General features: G+C 50.2%; 1 protein-coding gene across 1 annotated transcript in view; it reads left to right on the top strand.

Annotated features, from left to right (window-relative positions):
* The window catches only part of LARP1 (La ribonucleoprotein 1, translational regulator), a 55,799-nt gene that overhangs the window by 10,539 nt on the left and 18,998 nt on the right, over positions 1 to 26,262 (top strand). Inside the window, exons 2-8 of the mRNA XM_040630380.1 lie at positions 21,698 to 21,759; positions 22,008 to 22,073; positions 23,041 to 23,215; positions 24,164 to 24,292; positions 24,369 to 24,575; positions 24,675 to 24,837; positions 25,740 to 25,884. Of these exons, the coding sequence (XP_040486314.1) occupies positions 21,698 to 21,759; positions 22,008 to 22,073; positions 23,041 to 23,215; positions 24,164 to 24,292; positions 24,369 to 24,575; positions 24,675 to 24,837; positions 25,740 to 25,884 (947 nt within the window). The remainder of the gene's footprint in view (positions 1 to 21,697; positions 21,760 to 22,007; positions 22,074 to 23,040; positions 23,216 to 24,163; positions 24,293 to 24,368; positions 24,576 to 24,674; positions 24,838 to 25,739; positions 25,885 to 26,262) is intronic.

The raw sequence follows: 26,262 nt of genomic DNA, 5'->3' as shown, positions 1-26,262 counted from the left end.
CAGCTGTTCATGAGGTGTACTGAGTTTCTTGATACGGTGATAATACTTAAACGGGTTGGATGGTGATTTGCTCCAGGGGCTTGCAGCTGCAAATTTGCAAAAGTACTTGCCCAGATTTGTTCATTCAGAAATTTTTGAGTACTTGTAGGTGCCAGTCCCTGAAATTCAGGGGTAGACAGTTTAGGGGCTGTCATGATGGGACTTACGTTCTGAAAGGCAGGAGTCACAAACTGGCATCCCTCATCTTACATCCTCAGGCCCATTCCAGCCGACTGACAGGCTTTTTGGTTTTTGTTTTGTTTTTAAGATTTATTCATCTATTTTAGAGAGAGAGCACGCGTGAGAGTGGGAGGAAGAGCAGTGGGACAGGGACAAGCTGACTCCACACTGAGCACAAAGCCTGACATGGGGCCCAACATCATGACCTGAGCCAGAATCAAGAGTCAGATGCCTAACCAACTGAACCACCCAAGTGTGCCCCCCCCCTTTTTAAAGATTTAACTTACTGACAGGTTTTGATTGGCCTTGAATTTAAAAACAATTTAAAGTAATCACCTATATTTTAAAATCAAGAAAATTTATCTGGAAACCTAGAAATTTGCAACTTCTCTTTATAGGGCAGGCTCAATATGCAAAACAAAAATCAAAACAAAAACCACACACCAAACAAACAAAACCCGTTGACTTTTATACTTTGAATGGATGAATAGCATGGTATGTGAATGATATCATGTTACAGAAAAAAATGAGAAGAGCTGGCCACAGTGAACCTCTGTTCCTTTATGAGTGCTGTCCAGTGGCAGTACCTACCCCACTTTAGACTAGGACACCAGCATGCGTCCCATGGACCCAGACTTTATATGTTTGATCGTACAAAGCAGAGAGGCTAGCAGTCTGTCCAGCCTGCAAGCTGAGGAGTATCCTTACGGGAGGAGTTTGAGAGAGGAGGGGAGGGAGGACTTGAAGGCCTATGGCAGGAATTGGGAGTCCCTAGAGGGGACTCCTTACCAGTGGGGAGACCAGACACCCCTGGGCATTGTGGCCTAAGGCCCCAGAACCGTGATAGAAAGCTATCTGAGAGCTAAGGGGTGGGAAAACTGGCTTATGTCAGGTCCCATTGAGCCTTTGCTCCCCTCTGCCATCTGTGAAATGGGTATGGTATCTTTGATCTCAGTCTCTAAGGCCCCTTCCAGCTCAAACACTGTAGGTGTGAGAGTGGCTGAGGCAGGTGTTACTAGTTCTCAGATGAAAAGGGAAAAGATCCTGACTAGGTCCTGTGTCATTGGAGCACTGAATTCTCTCGGGGGAAAGAGGCACTGGAGAGAAGCTTCCCCAAGGCAGGCCTGTTCCTCACACCGTTGTTGGTGTGAGCCCTGTAGTAGGGGTAGGATAGAGAACTCTGGGCAGGTAACTGGAGACCAGCCTCTAGTCCCAGCTGTTTGGCTCACTTGCTAAGACACTTTGGGCAGTCCAGTTTGGACTTCCTTTTCCTCTTCTGTAAATGAAAATGGTTTAAGCCAGATCTTTCAAGGTCCTTTCCTGCTAGGGTTAAGTTTGAAATATCAAATTGGCGATGAATACTACACTGTGTTGAGAAAGGTTTCACCTAAAGGGGATTGCTTGCCCCCACCCGACTGGACCGGCTTTAGTGTTACACCTGAGAGCTTGGCCAAGGCTTTGGAATTCTTCTACCTAGGCATGAGACATTCTGCCATAGGCTCTGGAAGATGCTAGGCTAAGATGAGCTGCCACAGAAGGTTATGAGTACCTGCTGCAGTGTATAAACAGCGGTGGCCGGTCTCTTGACAGAAAAGTCATTGAGAAGATTCTGTATCTGGTTACACTGGGTTGTTGCTGAGACCACCCCCCCTGCTTCTTTCCCTGAGATTGAGAACCTATGTTTTGTGGAGGCCAGGGTCAAATACCAACCAGCTCAGTGGAAGGGAAGCTGGCCTATCTCAAAAGACAGTATTCAGAGTTCTCAGGCTAATCAAGAGAAGCACCAGGGCTTGAGCCTAACTTTGTGAAAGGAACTAACTTGGCTACCAGCAAAGTGAAAATCATTCATTTAACTCATTTGAGTAAACCTACTGAGTATTAGACCATGGGAATTCTGATGGGAACAAGACAGGGGGGGCGGGGTGTGTGCTGCCCTCAAAGTTTACATTGTAGTGGGAAGACACAGTAAACCAACACGGTAGTTCTTGCTGTCTACTGCTGCCTAACCAATCACCCCAAACTTAGTAACATAAAAAACAACCATTGGTTCACTGATTAGTGTGTGGGCCAGGATTAGGACAGGGCTCAGCCAGGGGATTCTTCGCTCTCTGGCAGTGATGGAGGTAGTTGGTGTCCTGGTCTGGAGCGCCCACCAAATTTCACTCGCATTTTTGGTACCTTGGCAGGAATGGCCGGAAGTCTGAGGGCAGCTGGAACTCGAGTGCCCTCAGTGCCCTGTCCAGCCTGGTGGTTTCAGAGTAGTAGGACTTACTGTGCAGTGGCTTGGTGCTCCCAGACAGAGCTTTTTAAGAGACAGGAAGTAGATGGTGTCCGTATTCTTAGGTCTGCGCCTGAGCACTAGCACATGGCTGTTACCATGGTGTGATGATAGAGGTCCCAGATCCTGCTGAGAATGAAGGGGAGGGGTCGTGGGCCCTGCTTTTCAAGGGGAGGAGTGTCGATTTGCAGCTGACTTTAATATTACATGGCTGCCGCTGATATGTAAGTGCTGCGAAAGGAAACAAAGTAAGGTGGTGTGCTGGAGAAGTGGGGGTGTGTGGCTGGGGACAGCTTCAAATACTGTGTCAGGGCAGCCTTCTAAGGATGAGCCAAGATGAGATTGATAAGGAGCATGGTGGTGAGCAGTCTTGCCTGGAGGAACAGCAAGTGCTAGGTGGTGATGAGTTCAGAGTTCTGCAAGGAACAGACCAAGAGGCCTGTGTGGATGATAGGTGAAGGGCCCAAAACTCAGAAGCGAGAAGCCTTGGGAGGCCAGCTTAGGGAGTTTGGATTCTGTTCTGAAAGCATTGAGAGAGGTAGCGTGATAGGATTTCTGCTTGAGGGTTACTTTGTCCTGTGCAGAATGGACTGGCGTGGGAGGCAGGGAGACCCCTTGGAGACTTCTACAATAGTCTGGGGAAGAGATGGAAAGGAGTGGATGATGGCATGGTGAGTGGGCCCAATTTTTTTACCTTACTGTTTTCCTTTGAGACTAAGCCACTTAAAGAGGAAGTTTTCTGATTGCTGTTTCTTACTTCCTCCTGTCTGTCCAGATGCCAAATTATTGTTGTATGGTGCCCATTAATAAGAAGAGGATGGCCTGAGGCAGGCAGGTGTTTTACCCAGGTTCTGGGTCCCTTGGCCCCAGGGCCAGAGAGTATTGGTGTTTCCCTGCTAGGCAGCTTCCCTTGGCCTGTCACAGGCTCCATGCCCCAAGGTGGACATGGGAGTGAGAGTGTGGGTAAAATAGCATGGGGGCACCAGCAGGAGCTGGGACTGGGATGGTGGGGCCTGGGGGATAGGGGATGGGCCTCACGTGGGCTCTCAGTGCCACAGTTTTCTGTTCTGACTTCTTGTTAGAAACTGCAGTGGCTTTTTAATTTCAGGTAAGAGCTTCAGGGTGGGATCAGAGCAAACTGAAATCTGGATCCAAGTTCTGTTTTCAGCCCTGCTCTCTTGATTCTCCCAGCTGGATCTTCATTTCTCACAACTTGTAAGAAGGGGTTGGGTGAGTGCTTATGAATGCATTACTCATCTATCACTAATGTGCCCTTATCATGTCCCTGGGCTTAGCCAGGTGTCCTAGAATCGGCCTCATGGGTTGCTTGCCTTGAGGACAGGTGTCCCCGGAGGCCAGGCCAGACTGCCCCAGACCCTCCACTTCTGACAGGATTATCAAACTTCTGAGCCACCACACCATCTCATTCATTATCTAGGTTCATTTTCACAAAAACCCTGTGGGATCTGGCTACAGTACGAGTCCTCATTTTATTGAATGAGAAAACAGAAGAGTTCAGAGAGGTTCTTAAGTGTAAGCAGCATTTAGTAAGTAGCTGGGCTTGCACTGCAGCTCCTGGCGCACCGACTCCGGAGTTCCCGCAGTACTTACCATCTTGCAGTACTTACCATCTAGTTTCGCATTCTTCCAGACCACGAAGTGTACACACCCGACCTGGAAAGCTTTCTGAGAGGGAGAGGACCCACACAGGTCTTCAGACAGCAGGAGTCTCTACAGGAGCCTGGTGCCCCAGCCTGGACTTCCCGGTTCTGCCCCCTGGCCACCTTATTGGCGGGAACCAGGCCCTGGAACTTCTGACCTTGCAGAGGAGCCCTGGCGCTCTTCCCCAGAGATGTTCCTCTTCAGTTCTGTCAGGCCCCGTGCAGCCTGCTGGAAAGAGTGGTGCTNACCTTGTGGTTTCTCAGGCGTGGCCTCCGGGCCAGTTGTGGCAGGGAGGTGGCTCTCTGCAGGCATTGGGAGGCTCTCTGGCTCTTCCCAAAGGGGACAGGAAACACTGTTAGGTGTTGGGCATTTTAACTTCTTTCAAAGGGGAGATCTTTTCAATTTATTTAAGCAATACAAATTCATTGTAGAAAAATGTCCACCAACCACCATAAACACTACTAAGCAACCACATCCTTTTAGACTAGTGTTGCCTAATAGAAATACAACACAAGCTATGTGTATAATTTTAAATTTTTTAGTTGCCATAGTTTTAAAAAAGTAAAGATAGGTGAAATCAAGTGAAATGATATAACCCAAGATAATCAAGAGATTATCATTTCAACATATAATCAACATAAAAATTATTAGTGAAATATTTTATATTCTTTGTACTAAGTCTTTGATATTTGGTGTGTCTTCTACACTTAAAATATGTCTCGATTTGGACTGCGCACATTACAAGTGCTCAGCACCCACATGTGGCTAGTGACTGTTGCATTGGACAGTACATTTCTATAGTTTTTTTGACTGAATGTATACGCATGCTTTTTTAAAAAATGGGACCATAATATCTCATGACCTGTGGCCCCCTCCCTTCCCCCACACTTAAAAACATAGGTTTTCAAGGGCACTTACCTGCTTGTAATCCTGAAAGCAGCCCTTGGTAATGAAGGTAGCATTTTCCTGATGAGAAGGGTTAAGGAGCTGGCCAGTGTTCCATCACTGCAGACAGACAGACAGACACACACACACACACACACACACACACACCAGCTCTGCTGCCTCTGAAGCCACCCCTCCTTCACTGCCCCCTGCAGGCACCTGGAGTTGACCCGATCCCACTGAGCCCAGTCCAGAATTCACATGGACCACGTGCACATGCCCACACACACCATGCACTTTGCTGAGGAAAGCAAGCCCTCATAGGGGAAGCTACTGACCACGGCTGCCTTACACGGGTGCAAGGTTTAAAACACAAGTGCACTGATGGCCAGGTTAGTGCTCTTTCCAGCACACTCACCTGCCCTCCAAGAGCTTACTGCTTGGGTTTGCAACTAGCCAGAGTACAAAAAGAAAACCAGCATGGGGGGGGGCGGGGGCTTTCACTTGAGTTTGTTTTGGGGTTCCCGCAAGCCCATGGTACATGCCCTGTGAAGAAGAGATGACCTAGGGCAGAGTGGGTGCAGAAAGGGACATGGTTTGACCTGGAGGAGGTTCAGACTTAGAAATCTCTAAAGAACTTTTTGTCAAGCAACCCTTCCCCCACTAGAGCTATTGCAGGGATGTGTGTGCTGCACACCAGGCCGCTTCTGTGGCAAGCACCTCATTCCGTAGCAGCTCTGAGATTTGTAGGAGCCTGGTTTCAGTATCCCCCCCACACACACACAGTTGTGCTTCAGTTTTTCAGACTGTAAGATGGAGCTCCCTTTTAAGTGTATCACATGCTGCTCACCAGCCCCTGCCCCTTCGTAGGACAGCTGGGGATGAGCAGCAGACCTTGGGTTAGCCCTCCGGTGGTGCGGACTGGAGTATGATGATTGAGGTTTTGAAGACTGGATAGATCCCGGGAAGCCGGCCCTCTCCCCCATTACTGTGGCGCCCAGGAGCCCTGAGCCAGGGCTCCACAGGCTGGGAGTGGCCTACTCCAGGGGATGAGAAGGTGGCTTGGTTTGCACTCTTTTGGGAGCTCTGTTGCCCTGAGGTAGGGCAGGTCCAGGGTGGCACCTGCCAAAGCTGAGGATTGTAAGCCATCATCCATTGGTTTATCCTAGGGTCTAGTCTCATTCATCAAGTCCTTGGATTGTAAGGGTTGGTAAGATTTTAGAAGACTTCACAAAACATTTCTTTATTCATGTCTCACAAGTGCCCTTGAGGTGGGTGGTAGTTGGCCCCCTCTTAAGGAGAAATTCCTTCTCCATAGGCTTATGGTGGTTAAGGGACCCATCCAGGGTCAGAGTTAAAAACTGGTAAAGCCAGTCTGGGTTTTTTTCCCCTTTAAATCACAACTAATAAGGAAAAGATAAGCATCAGTCTTCCTATTAAGTAAGATATCACAAGGGAGGCACTTAGCACAGTGATAGTTCATACTAGGGGCTCAATAGTAGCTCCAGAAACATTTTTTTGAAAGATACTTGACTCCATCCATCTTTCCAGGAGCTGTGAGCCCAGCAGTTTGTCCACTGAGCTGGAAGCCCTCTTGCCAGGCACAGGGAAGGAACACGAGGGCAGCAGCAGCCTGGGAATGCTAGACTGCTGGCTAGGAGTGGAGAGGCTGCTCAAGTTCCCCATTGGCTGCTGCTGGGCTTGGAGTTGCTCTGGAATGTTCCCTGCCATTCTAGGCCTTTTCTGTTTCACTCCCTGATTTGCATCATCACTGCCACTTCTCCTCTGAGGTGGCAGCTCCTTGGAGATCCTAGAGGAAGGCCAGAGTCCAAAGGGGCTTTGGAAGCCATCTGGTTACTTCTCATTTTATAGAACACTGAGGCCGTCTCTTGGCCAGAGTCTCCCACATGGCACTAAGGGAATCGTGATGCCTGTGCTGGGTCTCTTTTCATTCTGCTTTGTTCTTTCGAGGAAAGAAAAATGGGAGCCCCTTTGCATGGTCAGTGCTGCAGGAGTATAGATTAGAAGAGGGCCGGGTCTGGCAGCACCAGCCCCCAAGGCTGATCTCGTATGTGCTGTCGTCCTGGTCCTCCAGACAGCAAGCCTTCGGCTCTCTTCCCTGCCCCACATGGGCCAGCCGTCGACACACCCTGAGCCCTCAGAAGGCCAGGAAAGCCTCCCCAAATGGAGGACGCGTTGCCCAGAAATGCTCTACATTTCGTGAAAACAGGTCCACCCTCTACTCTGCCTTGTTGATGAGCTCTTTAAGATAGGGCATAAAGCATGGTTCTGGGAAGACGGGGCACTGAACAAGCATCCAGGACTAAGTACCTAATAGGAGGCTCTCCTCAGAACTGAGCTTGGGGTGGGGTGGAAAAATTTGTTAGTGGCCTTTTTAGAGAAAATCGATTCTGCAGTGACTTTTATTGAATTCATAGAGGCATTCCTTTATGAAAAACAAAGAACTTAGGTTGTTCAGGCGTGCTTTGTAATGAGACAGACCAGTGATGAAGCCTGCTGAGATACCCAGAGAGTCCTCTAAAGTTCCAAGATAATAGCTGACAAGTATGGATTGCTTACTGTGTGCTAGGCATTTTTCTAAGCAGTTAACAAATAGCAACTCAGTCTGTCCTCTAGAAACTTTCCCCATTTGCAGAAACCCGGAGTCACCGAGGTAGAAGACCTGTTGGAGCCCAGGCTCTTAACCATTACACCACCCTGATGTTGGGGTGAGGTAGGCAGTTTCCTGACTCCCAGTCCAGTACCCTTTCCACAGAAGCACCCGTCCCATAATTCTCACTCGTGTTTCTGCATTTTGTTCTTCCTGGGACTTGCCTTAATTCCTTCAGAAGAGCCCAGGCCTAAGGGTTTGCAGATCTTTTCTAAGGTAGAGACATAGCTTTTGGAGGGAAAGAGCACTGACCCCACCACACCTGTCTGCTCTCAGCATCAGCTACTGGTTTCGTGGGCTGGACCCTTGGCAGTCTTACCTAATTTCTATATCCACAATACATAGTATGTGCTACATTGTTGTTGAGAAGAGCATTTTTATAGTCATTGCAAACAGCATACCCACAGCAGACTTTGCTAATTGATTGTAGGCTATTCTTGAGCCCGTTTACTGCCCGAGGATTTAGCATCCCAGGCAGTTGAGATGAAGCCATCACATGTGGAGTTTAAGATTAAAGCCCTTGTATAAACTGAGCCCTCAGAGGATGGGGACTTTCTTATTCACCACTGCTTCCCCAGAGCCTGGCACACTGACCCCTCAATAGCCCAGTTACCAATGGTCGAGTGTCCTGGTAGGATGGTAGGAACTCAGGGCAGGGATCTCAAAAAACAAGTTGATGTTCTTGGCGCAAGTCAGGAAGCTTGCTGTGTCTCAGTTCTTGTTCTGTGATCTGGGGAGAACTACATCTGCTCTTCTTCCGTCAGACTGTTTTGAGACTTGGGCACAGTGATGGATGAGGAAGTATCTTACACGCTCTTTAGCCCTGGTCAGCAAGGGTGAGGAAAGATAGTTTGCCTGGATGGGTAGCATATGCTCTGTTCAGCTTTTCTCTGGCCCCAGAGCAGGGCCTGTACAAAGTCCCTGCTTTTTCCACCTTCCTGTCCCTTCTGCCTGCCCTTTGTCCTATAAAGTGTTTACAGTTTCCTCCATCCTTTCCTTTCTGATCTGCTAGAGGAGGCAAAATCCTCCTGGGCTTGGTGCTGGCTAGAGCTCAGGCCTTCAGGTTGCAGGTGGCCCTACAGCATTGCCTTTCAATAAACAGTGCTTCAATTCCGGACTGTGCTTTGCCCTTCTTCCCTTATGCTGCGTGGTGGCATCCCCACCTGGCGAGTAAGCAAGCTAATAAGCTCAGAGAAATGGATTCTGGTGCTGGTGGCCTCAGTCCCCTGTTGGGCCCACCCGCTTGAGCTGGAGCCCTTTGGGGACCTAAAGAACCTAATGTTTGTCTTCTTCAGTGCCAGAAGAGGCCTAGGGTAGCCTGGGATTTCATATCCTTAGGGTCAGTACCTTCTCACTGTGACGTTTGGCTAGCCACTGGTCTCTGAAACTGGCACAGAGTTCCACCATTGTGAAGATCAGAAGACAGCGCACAGAGAGCCTGCGGCAGGAGGCTTCAGGTGAATGCTTAGTGAAGCCGTAACCATTATTGCATAGCGGACCCAGACCTCAGGGCCATCGGGTGAGCAAGGAACAGGCTTAGAGTGGAGACTGTTTGGCTGTAAAGGTGGAGGCAGGCAAACAGTTCCCTTCGAGAGCCTTCATTCTTCTCCGTCTGGCACTCCCATAGTTTGGAGCTCGCTGTGAAAGTGAACCCCGAGCCCAGACGGATCCTTTATGACCTCACATCTGTCAAGACTCTCAGCTCGTGGCTTCTTGGCCGGATGAGTCTTGATTCCTGATGCTAGAGATTGAACTGGTGGGTAAATGGAGGGGTTGTGCTCCTTGTGCCCCCCTCGTGTGGCTGCTGTTTGCGTGTGTAATGAAATCACTTTACCTCTTCCTGCTCTTGTGAGCCAGGTAATTCCTGTCTGCAGACATGAGACCCTGGACCTGAGGTCGGAGACCAGGGTTCCTTCCCGGCACTCTCGTTCCCTGGCCGCCCAGCTCTCAAACATTAACTGGCAGCAGCACTGCATTGGAAACTTGGTAAAACTGCAGATGCCCAAGCTCTGTCTTCCTCACCAGACTGATTCCTGGAGCTCAAGGGAATCCAGGAATGGGAATTTAAACCGAGCCTCCCCTCTCCGCGAGTGGTATTGCAAGCCTGAGGGCTCACTGGTCCCAGCTTCCACCTCTGTGAGGTGAGGGTTTTGCATACAGGCTTCTGCTCAGGAACTCCAGCTGAGTGGAAGGTAAAGGGGGGGGGCTTGGGTTATACATTCATCAGAACAGCTCTGCCAAGTCAGTAGAGCCTGTGATCTTCTTCTCAGGGTTGTGAGTTCGAGCCTCACATTGAGTGTGGAGAGATTACTTAAAATATTTTTAGAAAAATTATTAAATATACTTTTTAAAAAGAACATACATGTAAAATTAAAAGTATTAAATGTTTTAATTTTAATCTAATTGTGTTAAATTTAATTATAAATACATAGATATGTTAATTTTAATTATTATAAAATAGGGGTACCTGGGTGGCTCAGTCAGTAAACATCTGCCTTCAGCCTAGCTCATGATCCCAGAGTTCTGGGATCCTGCCCCACTTCGGGCTCCCTGCTCAGCAGGGAGTCTACTTCTCCCTCTGCCCCTACCCCTGCTTGTGCTCTCTCTTTCTCTCTGAAATAAATAAAATATTTTTTAAAATGATACAAAATATTCAGACGAGACCGGTGTACCCACTACCAGTTTAAGAAGTGCAGTCCTGTTTTTAAAATGGTAAATGCGGTGTTGTAGTTCTGGGCAACCCCTATGAAAATTAGCAGTTGAAACTTTTTGTTTCAACTCCTAAGTATGTCCAGAGAAAAAGTGCCTTAGAATTACCTAGCAGAATAAATAAATAAAATCTTTGAAAAAGGAGGAGGCACCTAGGGTGGCTCAGTCTGTTAAGTGTCTGCCTTCTTCTCAGGTCACAATCCTAGGACACTGAGATCGAGTCTCACCTCAGGCTCCCTGCTCATCGGGGAGTCTGCTTCTCCCTCTGCCCCTCCCCCCACCCCTGCTCGTGCTCCCACCCCCAAAATAAATAAAATCTTTAAAAGAAATAATTACCTAGCAGATTCTTGGCCCCACCATTCCTGAGCAAAAAATCTCTAGAGCATGCGACCCAGGAATCTACATTTTGATAAGCTCCTCATAGGGTAGGTAATTCTTCTGCATGTTAAAATTTTAGAGGACACCTGGGTGGCTCAGTCAGTTGAGTGTCTGCCTTCAGCTTGGGTCATGAACTGAGGGTCCTGGGATCGAGCCCCGCTCCAGGCTCCCTGCTCGGTGGGGGGGCCTACTTCTTCCTTCCCCTCTGCCTGCCGCGACACCTGTTTGTGCTGTGTGTCTGTCTGTCTCTCTCTCAAATAAAATGTTAAAAGAAAATAAAATCTTAGAACTGATGTCCTTTGTAGCAGTGGTTTTGATGGTAGCTTGTTCCCCTTGGAAGCTGGCTTCATCTAAAGTTGTAGTTAGGATGATCAATGAGTGTAGGGATAAAAATCAAAGGCTGTTAGGCTTCATCTGAAGGACTGCAGATGACAGGATCTCCTCCACTCCAACCACAGGCCTCTGAATGGAGGGACTGAAGACACCCAGGTGGGAATTCATGCCAAGCTCCCACAGCAAGGGCTCTAGCACCTGCACAATACTGGCATCCCGTCTCCTGACTCCTAGCCCAGGGCTTTGCTCACCATCTCACTGTCCTGGAACGTGGGGCAGTGGTCCTTCCTTCCCATGGTGGCCAGATTTAGCAAGTAAAAATATGGGACACCCAATTAAATTTGAATTTCAGATAAATGGTGCAGTATAAGGTGTTCCAAATATTGGCTAGGACATACTTATTCTGAAAAATTACTTGCCGATAATCTGCAATTCCAATTTAATTAGATACGTCCTGATATATTTTTTTAAATCTGGCAACCATAATCCATCTCACTTTTTTTTTTTTTTTTGGCACCAGACAGATTGAAGAATTGCCTCAGATAAAAAAATAACTATCATGCATTCTGTGTTTAATGATGACCTCATTTAAGCTGTTAAATCTGTGAGCTAGCAGCTTTCATGAACCTCAAAATGAGAGAGTCAGTCTGACTCTGGGATCTCCGATGTATTTTGCCTTTTTGCCTCCATCGTGAACCTGTTTGGCCCTCATTCCTGTGTGGCCCAGTTTATGCCCGACAAGTTACAAGTTGCATGAAAGGTTGGTCCGATATGACCACATCCCCTGGCCTTGTGGGTTACTTATTTGATGCCGACTCGTGGCTAGAATGTTTTTGGGTGGACTCGAGTCCATGCTTTTAACTGCTGCTCTGTCCTGCCTCTTAGCCTGGCAGCCTAGTAAATTGGTGATGGGGTGGGGTTTGGGTACAGTTTAGGCACCGTCTCCATTTGCTGAAGGGAAAGGGATGGTAGAGTAGGGTAGTAGGGTACCTGCTGGGGCCTTGAGGGCATCTGGGAGCAAGGGTGGGGAGTCTGCAGGTGGTGCAGTCCCCTCTGCTCATCCGTGGCGTCCCAGGGCTCTACTTTTTCCCGGTCAGGGTGTAGCACGTGGCACTGAAAGGGCCCCCTGGCCTGAACTCAAGAGAGGCAGATAGCTGCTTCTGGGAAGCAACGCCTGACTGGTTGACCTGGATTGGGATAACTAGTCCCTACCCAAGAACTCCATCTTGGCATCTGCTTCTGGGATACCTGGCAAGTCTCTTCCACTTCTGTGGAGTTGCCCTTTGCCAAGTATACCCAGCCTGCAGGGCTGGAGCTGTTAGGGCTCCGTGATTTCAGAGAGCAGGAAAGTGAGGGCTAGTGAGGGTGCCTACCCTACCACGCTGCATGGCTGTGTGGTCAGGCCTGTCTACACTACGTCTTCCAGAGGGAGCCGGGAGGTTTGGCCATCTCTGGGGAGGTGTGAAGAACAAAGTTGGAGGTAGAAGTGACATCTGCCTCCTAGATCCACGTCAACAAGAGCACTCCTCCTTTTCTGTCCTGTATTCCAATTCCATGTGAGATTTCTTCTTAAAAACAGGCAGTTCCTGTAATGCTTGGGTTTCTAAACCTGTCCTCCAACCCCCACACATGCCATGCTCCCATCCCATGAGTGGGTGTTGAGGTGCACAGAGCGTATTTTGTTTAGGCGGGAAATTGGCTTCCCTACCAGCTGGGAGAGCTCTGGACTTGGAGGCAGGAACTGGATATTTGGTGCCAGCTGCACAACAATTCACTGGTCACTTTGGGCACAGCCTGGGCCCTCCTGGGCTGTTTTCCTGTGTATGCAAGGAGATGAGTTCTCAGGTCCCTTCTGGCCTTGGCTGCGTCTAAGAGCCTCTCCACTCCAGGAAAAGTGATAATCCAAAGTAACTGGGAAGGGGGCCACTCAGAAGCCTCTTGAAGCAGAGAATTAGATTAAGACAATGAAAATGAGGGCCGTCTGGGTGGCTCGGTCAGTTAAGCGTCTGCCTTCGGCTCAGGTCCTGATCCCAGGGTCCCAGGATTGAGTCCGGCGTCGGGCTCCCTGCTCAGCTGGGAGTCGACTTCTCCCTCTCCCTCTGCTCCTCCCCCCCGCTAGTGCTGTCTCCTTCTGTCTCTCTCTTTCTTAAATAAATGAATAAAATCTTTAAAAACATGAATTTACATTACCTGAGGTAGTGGGTGATCACTAGGGACGGGAAAATCAGCTTTGAGGTCAGCAGCTTCCCGCATCAGGATGGTGGAGTCCGATGGGCAGCAGAGCGCTGCTTGTGCTTCCTGAGGGGAGTGGCTCTTGAAATCCAGGGCCCAGCTGCCCAAAGCTTGGTCTGTCCTTGAGGGCTTAGGAGAGCATGCAGGAGCCCGCAAGTGAGATACGGCTTGTAGACAATTTTTTTTTTAAGGTGAACTGATTAGCAGTATTTGTAAAGCAGGAAATTTCTTTTTAGTATCTATTTTTCTACTTTTCTGGAAAACTCAGAAACTCTGGCAACCCCAGGTCGTTTGAGGGTAGAGCTTGGCTGCTTTTGAGTGGCTGCTCCCACCACCCCCTTCGCTGCTACCTGTGCTCTCCAGCTTGCCAGGGTTGCCAGCCAGCCTTGTGATTTCTGCTGGGGCCTGGGGCCTGGAGGCTTACGGCTGGGACCTCTGGGGAGTTCATGTGCTGTGTTGTCTGCTGTGTACCCTCTCTGTCCTCTCTTTCCCACAACTGGCCAGTGGTGTTTGGCTTAAAGCACATTGATTCCAAGTCTGAGAATAAAACATAGATCTAGACTCCAAAGGGGTGCCGGTGCTGGACCGTACGGCTGTGCTATCCCGTTGTAATGCAGGGGGCTAATTCGCCTTTCTCCCCAGAAGAGAATGCTTTGGGAGTTCTTTGAGAAGCACCCTACTTAGGTAAATTCCTTCATTCAGTAAAATGTTTCCTGTGGGCCTGCCATGTATGTGCTGCCGTCCGGGGTTTCACAGGCCACTGGGCAAGGTAGAAAAGATCCTCACCCTATGGAGCTCGCAGTCACTGTCCACAAAGGGTGTGTCACAGGCTGCCAACGCCCTGGGGTGGGGTCGTGCTGTACGAGGGTTTCAGTCCCAGCTCTGGAACCTGGTAGCCTGCTGAGCTTGGGCCACTTAGCCTCTCAGCCTTTGTGTCCCCATCATCCTACCTGCCTCCTGAGTGGTCGTGAAAAACGAATGAGCTACTGTATATAAAGAACTTTGGCACCGTGCAAGCATGTAATACGGCCTCAGTAAGTGATTAGTGGGGTGGAGATAAGATGCAACCATTTCTGGGGGTGGCTGTGAAGACCCCACGTTGTAGACTGAATTAGAATTTGCTCCAGAGTTGCTAGTCGGGTAGCTCTTTACATTGGGCATTCACATGGAGGACTTCCTTGGAAGAAATCTGAAATTAATGCTGAGTTCTGTGAGTTATGTCCTATAAACTATATACTCGGCAAGTTCCTTGCCTTCATTTTGTTTTCTGAGCCACTGGAATAATGGTGTCTTTTCGAGGCAGCCTAGTAAAATCACACACACAAAGTAGCTTAGACTAGCGCCCAGTAAACGGGGGTGGTTCCTACTAGTGTTCTAACTGGAATCAGATGTGCTCTTCAGAAAGGCTGGGTTAGGGTCCTGGCACTTGGGGGGCTTGTGAGTTTCAGCTGTGATTGTTAGTTAGCTTGCGGGCAGCACCTGAGGGGCTGGCACTGGCCTCGGGGGCAAGGTCCATGTCTGGTCAGGGAGAGTGGGGGCACCAGGCCGCCTGGGCCACCGCAGGCTAAAGATAGTCCACTGGGGATGGGCCTGGGCCAGGCTGGGCAACACCATGTGACTGGAGCCCAGTGGCCCTGCTCCCCCTCTTAGGCCAAGGGGCGCAGACTGTGGCCAGCAGCTTCCTTTGAGCAGAGCCTCAAGATGGTCTGATGTTCTTAAGCCCCCCCCCCCACACACCCCCATGCAGGGATGCCCTCCAGCCCTTTCCTGTGTTTCATCCACAGGTCTGGCGGAGTTGGGGTGGGAGGGCTGGGCAGAGAGAGGTCTCTGAGAAGTGGTGGCAATGGCAGCAGCAAGAACTGGTGAGTAGGGAGAGGAAGTTAGCCCAGCGTTCTTTTTACTCTGTAGAAGGTTTCTGCCTAAGAGCCGTTAGGGTCAGTGGAGATGGGATGAGAGGCCTGTGGTCCCCAAACTCCTCCATGAGTCTACCCCATCGCCAGGGTGGGTGATAGCTGAGAATATACCAGGTTTCCAGACTCTGCCCGTGGGCTGGCGTAGGAGGGGTGAGCACAGGTGGGCAATGTCCCCCAGGCTCCTCCTGCCTCACCTTCCTCTTAGGTGGTTTTGCTGCCTACCACATTCGGGGTCCCAGGCTGCAACTCATACGGACAATGGTGGCCTTCCCCATATTGGGAGACTGAGGGTGGAGGCAGAGTCCTTGGCAGCTGGAACCCCATTGGATTGGGGCAGAGGCAGGAGTGGAAGAACTGGGAGGTGGGCCTGGAAGCAGTGCCTCTTTCCTCACCAGGGCTGCTGGGGTGCCAGAAGTAGGGACTTGAGCTGGGTGCTTGGTGGCAGTTTCCCTTGCCTGTCTCTGTGTAGGGGAGAGGGGGATTGTCAGGTTGTTGGCATCCGGTCATGGGAGCGTTACTTGCCTTGCTCCATGACATTAGGTTTTCCTGCAATGGTCTTGGTTTTCCCCAGTGTGTGGAATGATACCCTGCCTCCCTGCCACCAAGGGCCTGCCCTGTTGGCCACAATGAGGAGGTAACTTGGACTCTCCTAGTGGAGAGCACAGGTTTTAGAGTGGGACTGCCTGGCTTTAAATCCTGTTGTATTGCTTGCTGGTGGTGATCTTTGGCCAGTAATCTTTCACCTGGTGCCTTGGTTTCCTCATTTGTAAAATGAGACCAGTTAGAGAAACTAACTCAGTGTTACAGCAATGCATGGCATCTCGTAAGGGCTTACTACATGTCATATGCACTTGTTAATATGACGACCACAGCTTGTTGCTGGCATCTCTTCTGCTTGCATGAGAAACCTCAGTGGCTGAGGTTTTGCCTTCTCTCCCATCATACCTCTAGACCTCATGTTACTACCTTTCGTTCAGTTGAGGAAGGTGAGGCTCGGGGAGGATGGGAGGTAGTACCCCTCAGGGTTATACAAGTGCCCGAGTCTGGATTAGGACCCAGCCCTGATTTCGGGTAATAGAGTGCCTCAGAGTCAAGGCAGGGTGGGTGTGGGATTCCTCTGGAAGCCAGCAGTGCCTACCTTATTCGTTTCTCTGCCTGGGGAGAGCTCTGGCTAAAGGTGGGAGGGTTGAGGCTGTAGCCTTGGGAATTAGCACTTGGAAAACAAAGCCTCTTTCTGTGGTGTGAAATCATGGGGGAGATGGGTTTGTGAATTTGCTGTTCATTCAGCAAATGTTGCCAGGCCCTGAGTGAGACACTGGGATTATTGCTATCAAAACAGCCTAGTTCCTGCCCTCAAGGAGCCACATAATCGGGGCGAGGGTTACAGTGCTGAGAGAGCATGGAGCAGGGACACTTGCCTTGGGGTCTGAGAGGGCTCCCCAAGGAGATTGGCCTAATAGCCAGATGAAGGTCCGCAGGTGGGTGAGTGTGAACTCAAGTAATGCAGCCCCTTATTTAGCCTAATAAATTCCCTTGTTCCCCAAAGTAGAAATTCTTTCCTGTCAGGGTAAACTCAACCTTTTCAGATGCCATTCTGCTGGCACTGAGGCTGAAATCTCTGGCCACCCACTCAGTCCTACAGGTTTTCTCCCATCTGGCCCAGCCTGGTCTCACCTTTTACCCACGTTTGCCCCCCAGTTTCCTTTCTAGCTTCTCCCTCTTACCAGTTCTTTTTACCATGACCCGATGAGTTTGACTCACCCATGTGCCTTCTTCCCCTAAAACCCCTAGTTTCTCACTGGTTGACCAAGTTTTTGCTCTTTAGATCTCCTAGATCTGGCCCCCTGGGTAGCTTTTATTGCAAAGGGTCAGTAGCGTTAGGATCTTTCTAGAACAAGACTGTATAGAAAGTGTGTTTGTTTTATCTGGCTTTATACCAGGTGTTTATGGGTTTGGTCCCTTTGTAGGCTGAGAGATACTCCTGGAGGCCAGGCTCTCTTCCTCTCATGCTGAGTAAAAAATTGAGGATGGCGGGGAGGAGACCCCGAAAGGGATGTGTAATTGAAGTCAGAACTTCAACCTTCCCTATGCTCTTCCTTCCTCTAGCATGGCAATGGCTTATGCCAAAGCCTCCCTCGGGACTTGTGGTGAATTTCCCCCTCTTTCTTTCCTCCTTCCTGGGGAAACCTGCCCTGGAACCCAGCCTGTCTATGGAGGGCGGTGTCCGGAAGAAGGGCCAGGCTGGAGTCGGGCTGCGGGGGGGTGGGGGGGGTTGGCATTTGTAATCTGAATCAGTGAATTGAGCTAATTGATCCCCAGGAGTTTTTCTCCACACATTCTGATTCTTTTCATGTTGAGAGGTCATTTGATGTGGGTTTTTTTTTTTCTTTTTTAATGATGAGGATTACTTAGAAATAGTAAACTTCTTGTGTGAATCTGAATTAAAATGTTTGGTATTTGCTGTGTGCTGGGCACTCTTATGCTCTGTTCCTATAACTGTCACGGCAGTGCTATGAGATCATTAGGACTTCAGTCTCAGAGATGAGGAAGCTTAAGTTTGGAGGGGTTCTCCAGGGGCAGAGAATGTGCAGTTGATAACAAAGTCATGCAGTTACTCCGGCTGTCTGCTTTCCTAGACTGTGTTTGAATGAAGGGGTGACAGTTGAGGCAGAGAGCGAATCTCAGAGGGTTAGACCGTGTTGTGCGGTCTGCCACTCCACTTTGCAGGGGGAGCTGCCCTCTGCCCTGCCCACCCTTAGCACCCACCTTCTGCCCACCTTGTTTCCTGGTATCCTGCATTAGCCATGGGGGTTTAGCTCCCCTCGTCCCCACCACTCTCAGTAGTCTGAAGTGGAAATAGTGAGAGTTTGCCATGCAGATACCAGTTCACAAAGTCTCCTGGTGTTCCAGCCCTGCGACCACAACCAGACATAGGTTCTGGTGGGCTTCATTTAATACCCGAATGCACATGTATACTTAGGAAGCCCCCTCACTGTCTGGAACTAGAATCACTCCTGACTCCTGGCAGAGGATGGTCCTGTGGGACAGAAGGTGGCTTTTCTCCTTTTCCGGGTACCTGTTAGCCCCTGACTTACCTTAATCAAGGAGGAATGTCCCCCTGGGGCCTCTCTCTGCCGTCCTGCTCCCTTAGAATGGTGGGCCTTAAGTAGGGCCTGCCTTGCCACACTTCTGCCTCCCTCAGTACCTGAGAACCTCTCCCTGCCTTCAGTAATTCCATTTACCAGGAAACACCCCGGAAGTACCCTAAGATGGCACCAGGAAGGAGCTTTGACCCTAACAGTGGACGCATGGGATTTGTGGCAAGCCAGAGGAGCACTTGAACAAAGAGAGTTGGGACTTCGGCTCTCATTCTGGCTCCACCCTAGGGAGGCCCCTTCAGGGCCTTGGTTCCCTATCTGCAAACAGAGGGGATTAGAACTGTAGTCCTTTTTGCTGCTCTAACCTGTAACTGTTTTCTTGGGCTGGTGCAGGGCGGTGAGTTGAGTGTTTCCTGAGCTGGGCTTGGGTCAGTGGCAGCTGGCACAAGTTTCAGAATGCAGAGGTGGGAGGAGGGGGCTTGCTCCCTTTTATGGCTGGGACGATGCTGGACCTGGGGCCTGGCACCTGCACAGAGGATTGGTTTTCACTGGGAGCCATTGCAGATGCCAAGCCCTGTATATGTGGTGGAGCTGGAGAGAGAGAGTGTGTTGGTTGGTTCCCTGGTGAAGGAGGATGGTGAGGGGGGGGGGGAGGGCGGGACCAGAAAGGGATGTGTAATTGAAGTCAGAAAGCCTTGTGTTTTTTCTGATCTCCTGTGGGGCCTGACAGCAGTGCATTTGAGCCTTCCCAGCTTCTCCTAGGCCCCACAGGATTTTAACAGATCTAGGAATTTTACATAAAGGCAGAAGTTGTTCTCTCTCCCTAGTGGACTCTTCTGTCTCTCTAGGAGACTTTGCTCTTCCTTGGAGTAGGAGCAGCCTGAGGCTCTGGCTGCGAGCAGAGCAAGAGCAAGGCACTATGGGTCCTGGGGGCAGAGGGAGGCTAGCTAGGCATGGGGCTTTTTCAACAAGCTGCACACAGGACTCCTTGAAGAATATTCCTGCGTATGCCCAGACTGGCCATATTCCCTTGGTCATCTTGGGGTTGGTGAGGGAATAGGAATTTAGTGGCAGGATGGCTCTCGCATTAATTGGAGCCCCAACTTTGAGAACATTACATGTCCCTTTGCGATCTTGGTGAGTGAAATATCAGGCATGGTGATCACAGAATATGACTCTTCCCAGTTTTAAGAGTTTTTATTATTTTTATTTTTATTAGAAGAAACATACAATGACCTGAAAAACGTTGCCTCACCTTTTCATGGAAAGTCTTCAGGAACACCTTGCCCTCTGAGTCTTGATTCTCCTTTGCCACTTTTTGTTAATGAACTTGAAGTTGGAGGCCCTTGGCCTGCTCTTGTCCTGACAGCATGCAGGGAGTGTTGCTGGGGGCTGGAGCATGGGTGCTTGGAGAAGTGATTTCTGCCGTAACGCAGGTGTAGTCAAGGGAGCTGGTCCTGTAGCAGCCGCTTCTGTCAGGTCCTGGTTCCGAGCAGCAGCCTCGTCTGGGAACTGGGTGGTAGTAGGCTTCTCTGGGCCACCCAGGATTGGCAAGAAAGTCAGTGCATAGTAGTTCCCTGGTCCTAAGAGCTTCATCCTCTTGGGCCTGAGAGGTTTTCTGGGTTTCCACTGTCGAGCACTGAGGGTGGAAGATGCTGTGGGCTGGGTTTCACAGCTCCGGCTCTCAGAAGGCCTGTGGTATATCTTGAGGGGGCAGTGGCTCCGGTAGGGTTTGGAAAGCCAAGAGTGCTGTGGCCTCCCAGGAGTCAGGGACTCTCTCTACTCATTAAGAGAACATGGGTCTGTTTAAGGAGTAGAAAATTCCTTTTGAGGCCAGCTAGGCAGATTTCTGTGCTCAGGGACTGGGGGCAGCTCTTTGCCTTGGTATGATTGGCCAACAATGGAGGCAAAGTGATTGGAGAGAAGTGGGTGAGCAGAGCCCCAGGATGTACCTTTTCCCATGGGTCTATGGGGGTGGCAGGGTTCAGAAACCCTTGTTCTTCAGACGTGTGTTTGGAAAATAAGTGTAGGTGTACAAGGGACTAGACCTACTTAGAGTTATTTCCTTAAAAATTTTTTTTTCTTTTTAAAAAGCCCATGTCTTTGTTGAAATGACTGGAAAATCCCAAACAGAATTAAATCACTGCTAACACACTACTTTACTCCTGATAATACTTGGTTATGTGGCCTTCCAGTTATTCCTGCCTGTGTATGTGTGCGTATACATGGGGCTTTTTAAAAATATTTAAAGAGCGAGAGCATGCGCAAGCTCGGTGGAGGGTCAGGGAGAGGGAGAGGGAAGCTCCAGGGAGCTCACCGCAGAGCGTGACCTGAGCTCCAGGAATCGTGCTCCACCTGCTGAGCCGCCCGGGGCCTCTAAATATACATGTTTGTTGTTTGCTTTCTCAAAATAGGATTGCAACTCTTCTCATTTATTGTGTTTATCTTTTTATATCTTTTATCTCCGGTAGAGAGCATTATCTTCTTAATGACTACTCTAAAAATTGTTAAACTTTAATTTCTTTAGCCAGTTTTCTGCTTTTGGGCCTGAAGGTTTTCGGTTTTTTTAAAGTTAGAAATAGCGCTTCTGTTATGGACAACATCTTTTTACATAACTCTAAACACTCATCTAATTTGTATGATTAGGATAAATTCCTAAAGGTGGGACCACTGAGTCAAGTGGGTCACACTTTTGCTTTGGGAACTCGGAGAGCAGAGAGTCTTTCCTGAGTGGCTAGCCTTCTGTTGACTGCAGGTCATCGAGGACTGAGCCGGCCCCGGTGGGGGGATGGGGAGGCCTAGAAGAGAGAGCTCTGGACTTGATTGCCGGCTCAGGGTTTTTATCTGGCCCTGCCTGTGATCAGTGGCCCAGATTTGCTCACACACAGACCTCCACCGTGTTAGAGCCAGAGAAGGCCTTTCAGATCCTTCCTTTATGGAATCTGCTGGGATTAGGGATACGTTACAGAGTCAGCTCTGGCGTGGCTCTAGTCTGTCACAGACTTACCCTCTCCATTGCTCAGGGCCCTCTTTATTGGAGGGTACAGAGCTGGGAGGGCCCTTCTGCCTCAGAGTCGAGTTCCTGGGGTGTTGGCTGCTGGTTGTTTCCATGATCTCACTTTCCATGATTTCTTCCGACAGAGACTGGTACAGTTGTTACTGGTGTTTGAGCATGTGTCCTTCCCCTCTTCACCATGTCTTCCTCCTTTGGAAACCTGCAGGTTGCTCGATGGAATAGGGGTGGTAATGAAGGTGAGGAGCTAGAGGTGGCCCCCTCCATGAGTTTTGATTAACCATCTCTCCCTTCTTGTTCCCACAGAACATTCTGCTCCAGCCAAGGTGGTGAGGGCAGCAGTTCCTAAACAGCGTAAAGGCAGCAAGGTAAGGAGTAGGTGCGGGCAACCTAAGGGGACTTCCTTGAAGAAAGAGGTGGTGGCCTCTTCTGATCTCCAAGGGAGTTTTGGATCCTCTCAATAGCAGGGGAGCCCCTTTTGGGCTTCCGGTGTGGATGGTCCTAGCGGACAGACTGATTGTGGCTTCTCATCTCTTAGGGGAATGGTATTTTGGCCAAGGGGCTGAATGGCAAGAGACAAGGCCGCCCCAGGGCCCTCATAGAATGTGTCTTGCAGGTGGGTGACTTTGGAGATGCAATCAACTGGCCCACACCTGGAGAGATAGCCCACAAGAGCGTACAGGTGGGTCTGTGGGGAAGAATGGGCAGGTTTGAATGCTGTGGGCATACACACATTTGGCTTAAGTTCTCAGAGCCTTGGATCTTACCTTTCTCAGTTTTTTAAGAGAAGTGGTTAGTATAATAACGGCAGCACAAATAGCTAAGAATCATCGTCATTTGAGCCCTTGCTGAATGTCAGGAGCTGCCACGTGCTGCTTACCATTTCACCTGCCCTCACAGTGACATAGAGGTAGGTCCTTCAGTAATTCCCATTTGACAGATGAGGCCACTGACAATAATAACCATGAGCCTTTGGGAGAGGCTCATAACCAGCCCTTGATGCTCAAGTGGGGATGGGAAGTCGAGTGTGTTACGTTATTCCAGAGCTTGTGTTCTTCATCAGCTATGCTTGAGTTGCCAGTGAGTGAAGCAGGAGAATGGCCATTAGGCCAGGCACCCACCTCTAGACCATGTGTCTTAAGGAAGTTGTGTAGCACTCTTTAGTCCCAGCAGAGGAGGAACTCCGGATCAGTCCTCTCTTTCTGGTGCTTTTGTTCTGGGCTGATGGCCTAGATTCCTCACTGGCTGTGGCTACTGGCCTTCAGTTCACAGACAGGGTTGCTGTGGATAAGCCAAGGGCTGGCATCTCTTCCATCCCACAGACTACCGGGATGGTATGGTCTTCTGCGGAGCAAATAATATGGCCCCTGCGGGCCTAGCCCCTGTGTCCTGAGGGTTGTTTCTGTCCCTTAGACTCAAGGAAGATGATGGAGAGATAAGTTGTCTCCCACCTGCTGCCTGTTGGGCCACACTTCCCAGTGGAAGCATCTCGCGTAAAAACAGGACCTTATAACACATCTAGTCAGACTCGTTGTTGCCTGCTCCAGCTCCTCTGCCCTGGCATTCTAGCAGCAGCGGTTCCCTCCTGTCCCAACCCAGGAGGCTCTCAGATTCACCTCACCTCCCTGTTACTCTGCTTCCTGCTGCAGCCACAGTCCCACAAGTCCCAGCCTGCCCGTAAGCTGCCACCCAAAAAGGACATGAAGGAACAGGAGAAAGGAGAGGGGAGCGATAGTAAAGAGAGCCCGAAAACCAAATCGGATGAATCTGGGGAGGAGAAGAATGGGGACGAGGACTGCCAGCGAGGGGGCCAGAAGAAGAAAGGTGAGTGACTTTGCCACAGGGCTTGGAGAAGTGGCAGGCAGAACTGTGAAGTGTCAGAACTTGGGGTTGCTGGACAAGTGTCAGGAGGCCTAAGGAGTCCTTGGGAGGCAGACTGACGTAGGCCACTGGGCCAACAGTCTTCACTTCTGCCTTCCGTCTGTCAGTTCCTACGTTACTTAACAAGCATCTGGTAGGCCCTGTTCTCAGCAGTTGGGCTCTAGCAGTGCACCGAACAGATGAGGTCCCCGCCTCACAATAATCCGTGTGTCTTGCTGTGTTGCTGTCCCGTGTAAGATTTTGTTTAAAGACAAGAGTTCCCATTGCCTTGGCTGAGGTTTGTTTAGGGTACGGGTTGGCTGCTCTAACAGAGATTCAAAGTAACAGTGTTTTAAACAAGGTGGAAGGTTCTTTCTCTCACCTGACAGCTGGGTGTAAGTAGGCCAGCCCTAGAATGGCAACCATTTCATTTCATTTTCCTTTCATCTTGCTGTGGTGTGTTGGCTCTTCTCATCCAAGGTGGTTCACTCTTTCTGTCTCATTCCAGCTAGCAGGAATGGAAAAGGGGCAGAGTAGCTCCCTTTGAAGGATTCAACCTGGAACTGACTACCCTCACGTAGCTCTTGTAGAGAGAATTTTGGCACACGTCTCAAGGGAGCCTGGAAATGCCAGCTCAGTTTTGGGCAGCCACGTATCCGGCTCCAGAGAGGGGTTCTCTGACCACAGAGAAATTGATATTAGGAGTCAGCCAGGAGTGTCCTGTCACCCTGAGGTCCATGGCTTTCTTATTTTAGAGGTAAAAATGAGGTCCAGTGTGGGAGAAGGAATTTGCCCAAGGTTATCAGATTGTGAATCAGACCTGTTGCTCCAGACAGAGGAATAACAGAGGTAGAGATGGCTAGGAGGGACCTCTCTTTCAAGCTTTCCTCATGTCCCTGTGCTGTCCTCCAGGGAACAAACACAAGTGGGTTCCATTGCAAATAGACATGAAGCCTGAAGTGCCCAGAGAAAAACTGGTCTCGCGCCCCGCTCGCCCGCCGGAGCCCCGACATGCACCCGCCAACCGAGGGGAGATCAAAGGTATGCATTGCCCACTGTGGAGTGCCTGGGCATGGGGGTCATCCTCAAGTGTGACCCCGTGCCCCTCTCCCCATAGGGTCTGAGCCTGCCACCTACGTGCCCGTGCCCATGGCCCCCCCCACCCCAGCCTGGCAACCAGAGACCAAACCGGAGCCTGCCTGGCACGACCAGGATGAGACATCGAGTGTGAAGAGTGATGGGGCTGGTGGGGCGCGGGCTTCCTTCCGTGGCCGTGGACGGGGGCGCGGTCGCGGCCGGGGACGCGGCCGGGGTGGCACTCGAAGTACGTGAGGCCCCTTTGGGCTCCGGGATGTCCGAGGGAGTGTGGCGGGGGCGGTGGGCAGGGATCTCCCCTCCCTTATGGCACCCATTTCCCCCATAGCCCATTTTGACTACCAGTTTGGCTACCGAAAGTTCGATGGTGCGGAGGGGCCTCGCACCCCCAAGTACATGAACAACATCACCTACTACTTTGACAACGTCAGCAGCACTGAGCTTTACAGCGTGGACCAGGAGCTGCTGAAAGACTACATCAAGCGGCAGATGTGAGTGGACAGGAGCCTCCTTCCTGCAGAGAGGCGTAGGGGGTCAGGACCTGTCAGAGGATGGCTGCTGGGCAGAGTAGGGATGGGCGGGTCCTTCCGGTGCGATGCTAGCAGCAGTGGCTGCCCCTGGCTGAAGCCGAGAAAGATAACCGCTGCTCGTCCTCTAAAAGCTAAATTTTTCATAAAGGTAATATTTATTGCAAAAGTAATACCATATTTGCCTTCAGAAAATTTGAAATTACCACCAACGAAAAGGAGAGGGAATGTCCGGAGTCCGTCCCCTTCGGCACCTCTCTTTGTAATGGCAACACGGTCAGAATGCTAGCAGGCACCTACGGAGTTCTCCCTGTTGCCGAGGCTCAGTGTTAAGTGCTTTACGGGCATTTCTTATTTAGTCCTGCGCTTACTCCTGTGAGCTGGGTCTGTCTCCATTTTGGAGATGAGCAGACAGACCCAAGAACTTGCCCAGAGTCTCACAGCTCGTCAACAACAAGGCACGGATTTGAATCCCATTTCCGTCTGATGGCAAAACCCTAGCTCCAAACCACTCTGATATATTGTCCCTCAGTCCAGTGGGGGAGCCATTCAAGGAAGTAGATCATTTCAGGAGAGTGTGATAGTATTTTAGGAGAAGAGAAAGTGGCTAGTAACAGTGGAACTGGGTTTTAAAAGCGGATGAGGGGTTTGCCGGGCATACAGAGAGGCCAAAGGGCCGGGGGAATGGGTCTGACCCGAAGTTAAGGGAGCCACGACAGGATAACATCTCTTTTGAGCCCATAATACTGTACATATGATAGGGTCAGGGTCGGTCAGAGGCTATGTGAGGTGTCTGGGGTGCACAGGACGAGAAAGGCAGACTCCTAAGTGACGCAGCAATCCTCCGTCTTCTCCCCTCCATCTAGCGAATACTACTTCAGCGTGGACAATTTAGAGCGGGACTTCTTCCTGCGACGGAAAATGGATGCTGACGGTTTCCTTCCCATCACCCTTATTGCTTCCTTCCACCGAGTGCAGGCCCTTACCACTGACATTTCACTCATCTTTGCGGTAGGTCTCCCTACCTGGGGCTGGGGTGCAGGGGAAGGAAAGATCCTTACTATGGAATGTGGGCCCCAGCAGAAAACCCCGGAGGAGTCCTCATCTGATGGTTTCTGCTAAAGCTTCAAGGCTTGGCCAGCCTCTGTGCCTCCCTTCTCTCCTCTCTCTCCCTCTTACTGTGGAAAATTGCAGACATTTACAGAAGTAGACAGAATGGTATGATGAACCCATCGCCCAGCCTCAGCAATTACCAACTCATGGCCCGTCTTACTCCATCTATCCCCCATCTGTTTCCTCTTCCAAATTACTTTGCAGAAAATCTCAGGTAACCTGACATTTCATCCATGTTTCAGTACTTATCTCTAAAAGATAAATACCTGCTAAAAA

This window comes from Ursus maritimus, unplaced genomic scaffold (genome assembly GCF_017311325.1).
Source record: "Ursus maritimus isolate PB19 unplaced genomic scaffold, ASM1731132v1 scaffold_15, whole genome shotgun sequence".
In the NCBI taxonomy this organism is placed as follows: Eukaryota; Metazoa; Chordata; class Mammalia; order Carnivora; family Ursidae; genus Ursus; species Ursus maritimus.
Note: the sequence above shows the minus strand (reverse complement) of the source record. Positions and strands in the feature narration are given on the sequence as shown.